At 33.1% G+C, this 5,091-nt stretch overlaps 1 protein-coding gene across 1 annotated transcript; it reads right to left on the reverse strand.

Moving 5' to 3' along the window:
* Nucleotides 1-223: 223 nt before the first annotated feature.
* Nucleotides 224-3,373, reverse strand: LOC107491679 (organelle RRM domain-containing protein 2, mitochondrial). Its single transcript, XM_016112570.2, has 4 exons — nucleotides 2,943-3,373; nucleotides 1,959-2,117; nucleotides 792-860; nucleotides 224-696 (listed from the first exon to the last, which is right to left on the reverse strand). The coding sequence occupies exons 2-4, from the start codon at nucleotides 2,077-2,079 to the stop codon at nucleotides 461-463; spliced, it is 426 nt and encodes a 141-aa protein (XP_015968056.1). The 5' UTR covers nucleotides 2,080-2,117; nucleotides 2,943-3,373; the 3' UTR covers nucleotides 224-460.
* Nucleotides 3,374-5,091: the final 1,718 nt, after the last annotated feature.

Consider the following 5,091-nt stretch of genomic DNA (forward strand, 5'->3'; position numbering starts at 1 on the left):
TAAGTATAAGGAGATATGATGTGAAGATTATACAATGAATTTTATAGCATAGTTATAATTGTCAAACTCATACCCTCATTGTTGAATTAGGGTTTTTGTATTAAATATATAAATATATGAGAATCAAATAACACCAGTACCATTTTAAACAATTATTTCGGAAAACCATATTATCAAGACTTCAAAATAGGTGTAGATGATGTGATAGAAAGACATCTTAATGTTGTTTCCATGTCCTCTTAGCAAGGGAAGTGGTGCATTTAATTTCCAATGGACATCAAAATCTTCCGAATAGTAATGCCTTACGGCTAAAGTACAATCCCCAGTTACAAATTATAATTGTCTGATACAAAAATTCCTCCAGAAACTATAGTATATAATAATTGGCGGATTTAAATTATATATGGTCTTTTGAAATCTCACAACATGAATCAAGGTTTATTTTATTCAATAATGAATATCAACCACACCATCCAATTGTCTTGTTAACCGTGAAACCAGCTCCAGAGGGCTGAGACTGTGGCTGCTGAGGAGGTCTGGGCTCTCTTGGTTTGGCAGGATCAACAAATATAACCCATCCATCAATAAATTTAGCATTCATTCCGGCTCTCGCCTTTTCAGCATCTTCTACGGTTGCATAAGTTACAAATCCGTATCCCTTTGACCGTCCAGAGGCTCTATCCATTATAACCTTTGCTGTCGATCAAGATGAGTGAAGGTCAGGAATGATATCCAGCAAGCTAATACATAAGCATGTAGAAGAATCAAGTATTGCAGGAGAAATACATTACCTTCAAGCAGCTGCCCGAAAGGAGAAAACGCTTCAGTAAGTTTTTCATCTGTTGTCAGTCTTGAAAGACCTGTTCAAAATGCCAAATACATATAAAAGTTACATACAGAACTATGTAAATTCCATTATACTGGATATTTATATTAGAAGCTTCGCCAGTTATAGTCTTACATGATCCACCTAACAATTCCCTACAGAAAATGGTGCTAAAAAGAAAATGGATCTTTATTGAACTACAAGCCAATAGAGTAGAAGAAATTCACAGCTTCAGAGACCAAAAAATGGCCTTTTAGGAAGCCCTACAGCCCTCCTAATAAAATACATTTCACGAGAGTGAAACTTATCTTACTTCTTTGTATATTTATATTCTAATAATTATGTCCCCCAATCATATAAATATTGTAAAGTGAGTGATCCAACTTTAAAAGACACGAATTAAGCATTGTATCCGTGTCTTGCCACGCAAGATGTGCGAGCACTAGCTTTAGTAGTGTTTGTGGGGAAACTCTTTAAGATCATCATCTCCTGTCAAAGTTAATAAGTTAACAACATGTCCTTCTCATTACATTTAGAGTAATAAATAAGACGCAACAGTCCTATTCAATTATCTTCCTCAGATCCCCTTCCCCTTGAACTTTGGCTTTGTATAGACACTAGTAGACTAGTACCTGTCTTGATAAAGATTGCACTTCAATGTTCCGGGTTGGTTATAAAAGTCGCCACATAAGAATACAATGCATTCAAATACTATCCTACTGTTCTTGAAGGCTACATTGGAGTACACAATAATACTTCATAGTCCAAGCTCAAGACTGTTGAATCCAACAAATTAAAGGAATCAAGACAGAAGAGCCCTACAACTTCAAACCTCCTTTTATCAGGGATACGGAAAAATACCACAATTTCACGACAAAAGTTAGCCTCAAAGATGCAGATCATAGTTGCTAGGCCTACCCATCTAGTGCAACATAATCATTAATCATAACTGATTACCCTGCCCAAATTGAAGATAATTTAGGGTTTCAAGGGAGCTAATTTGACAATTCTAGAAGAGAAAACGGAATAAGGAAATGAAGGTTTCAATAGTGACAATCATGTTATGGAAACGATCAATTAATTATAATTAACAAGATGAACAAGCAGAAGAGAATTGGAGTAAATTACTGACCGCTGATGAAGAGTTTTGGGGAAGTAAGAGTCGAAGTGAAACGAGTAGGGGTGAAGTGGGAGGCCACAACTGAAGAAGACTGCCAAAGAAATCGCTGAGCTCCACTGAAGAACGCCATCATCACCCAAACCCTAAACTCAAACCCTCACTAGCAAGGTTCTGAAAACCGTCAAACCGCTCAAGATAAATAAAAATATATATATACCCAAATTAAAAGTATAATTCCAATTAAAATCTCATAACCACACAAAACACATGAGTCAAATATAAAAAAACAAATATCAAAGGTCAAAATTTATATACGTATAAAATTTATAATGTTATATGAAATTTAAGATAGTCACAAGAAACAAAAAAAATTCATTGAATTAACCAAACCAGTAAAAAATATCTGATCATCTACTTATCTAGTTAATTGAGTTAATTCAATTCATCTATTTCTTCGATAAAAACAAAGATGACAAATTTATTTCTTCTCTAACAAAAGACCGATCATAATGAACAAATAGAAACTCTGAAATTAACCAAAAATTAACCAAAAAAAATCAACAGTGAACAAATCATTCAATGATTCAATCAATACCAAGAATACAGACTATAGAATACAGAACAGCCCCGGAGCATAGCTAATCATTCAATAAAAGTTATGGAAGGAAAAGCTCTAAGATGGTTCAATCATCGCTAACAACCATATATGCGTTCAATCTTGCCAGAATTAAGCAACAATTCAGCAATTATCAACCACAATTTCAGATCTAAAATCAGTAACAACAAAAATTATATGATTGCAAATTAGTAATTACAATAAAGCAGCAACACAAATTCAGAAACAACAGAATCAACTGCAACAATTAAAACTTCATGCCAACAATAACTTCAGAATCACAACAACAATAACTTCAGAATCCAATTTCAGAACACAAACTCAGCTCAGAATCTTAAAAATTAACTAGAAAATAAAGATGAAACTGAAGAAGACGTGACCTATCGGTGAGACGCCGAGGGAGGAACGGTGGTGACAGTGTGAGCTCGGAGGAACACGGCGCTGACAAGTGACGTCGTAGAGAGAGAGAGAGAGAGCTTGAAGAGAGAGATGCCGGGAACAGAGCTCGTTATGGCGAGGAGACGACAGCCGAGCAGGAGCAGTTCGCGATGGCAACGAGAAGCGCTCCGAGTAGAGATTCCACGGCGAGGAGAAGAGGGTGAGTGGCAGAGACGTTCGGCGTTGGCACCCTCTGTCAGTAACAATTCCGGCGGCGACGGTGAGCTCTGGCCGAGGAGAGGAGTTCGGTGATGGTAAGAGCTGCTGCCTGCTGCAGCTGGTGGTGGCTGGCTGATGAGTGTTGATGATGAGTTGATGAATCGTGGGACTGGGGAGGCCTTCGGGTTAACTGGTTGAGAGGGTGAGTGAGTCAGTAGAGGCTAGGGTTGTTTTCTATATTTGGATATAANAATATGTTTAGTATAGTACACTAGAACTAAAAAATTATCATTATTAGCCATTGTGAGTTTTTCTATGATAAAGAATTACGTTCAATTTTTATTTATATATCTGTGTGTGTCATTATATACTAAATCAAACTTAGTGGATTCGATTTACTAAGGACTTATAAATCGAATTGAGTTAATTCGATTTTGTAGTTCCCCTATTAATTCAAATCGTATTAATTTGATTTAGTCATAGAATAACTAATTCGAATTCAATGAATTAGATTTATGCTTAAATATAGTGCTCCATGTAATTCGAGCCATATTGATTCAATTTAGTACTATGAGATATAATTTTCAATTAATTCGATTTATATAGAACTATGAATGAAAGCATGCACATAACGTTATTTGTTTTGGAAAAATTATGTAATATTGGGTTGTCTTTAAAGGTGCTAAAAGGAGAAACCCGTCCTGCCGTGCCTATCCCGTCCCGTCCTGCCATCTAATGGGCTTGCCCCGCCCACCCCTATTCCATCTAACGGTCCTAAATTTCTCCCCTACTTCGTCTAACAGTAGACTGGTAGGCCAAGTCCAACAACTCTCTTTTTTATATAAACCATTAAATATTAAACAATATTTATAATTTTACAACTATTTCAATAAATTTATAATTTTTAAATTTACAAATATTAAAATTTTTATAATTATAAATATATAATAAACATAATCATAAACCAAATTTTTTGAAATAAAATAATGAAACTAACATTGTCCAAAATATATAATTAAGTATTTTCATGTGTTTTTTTTTTCAAAGTTAAGAGTGAGACTTTAACCCACAACCTCTAGGTGAGTATCGGGAGACTATGCCATTTGAGCTATAGGTCGTTGGCTAAACATTTTCAAGTTTATAATCAATCAAACATAAATATAATCCAAAATATAACTTAAAATATCTTTAATTATCATCTTCATCCTGGTCTAGATCAATAACATCATATAAAGTTTTTAAAAAATGACCCTAAAAAAATGTCTGACTTGCCAGAGAAGTCCGTCCCTCCGTACTTAAGCCAGTCAAAGTTCATGACAGTGCTGGATAATCAGACTTTTTAAATTTGGCGGTTTTAATTCAACTCAACTTACCTTTTTTAGTGGATTATATAGAACACCAATCTGATAAGTTTTAATCTGTTTGCCATCTTTAATTATCTTTAATTTATATAAGTGTTTTATCCTATATTTTTGCTGTACTTTAATTATTATTTATTTGCATCACTAATTCATGTGAAAGTTATCATTTATAAACTTTGAACAAAAAAATATATTACTCTTTTTGATACAAAACTTATAGTTATTTTAGTTTTTTTATAAAGTTTTCACTTTAATTAAGAATTTTACAGAAACATAATTGTTTAAAGTATGCTAATTCATTCTATGTGAAATTAGCACCACATGTTATTTTGTGGGTTAAAATAAGAAATAACACTAATATATTTTATTGAAATAAAAAAATATAAACTTTGATTTAAAATAAGAATTTGATTTTAATAAATTGTCAATATAAAATAATTTTATACGTATATCCAATTACATAATACATGTCATTAAAAATAATTATGATTTTTATTGATTACGTAAATAATCATCTAAAATAACGGATATAATTATATAATTATGTAAAATATTTTACATTATCAATACA

This window comes from Arachis duranensis, chromosome 6, assembly GCF_000817695.3.
Source record: "Arachis duranensis cultivar V14167 chromosome 6, aradu.V14167.gnm2.J7QH, whole genome shotgun sequence".
NCBI classification, from domain to species: domain Eukaryota; kingdom Viridiplantae; phylum Streptophyta; class Magnoliopsida; order Fabales; family Fabaceae; genus Arachis; species Arachis duranensis.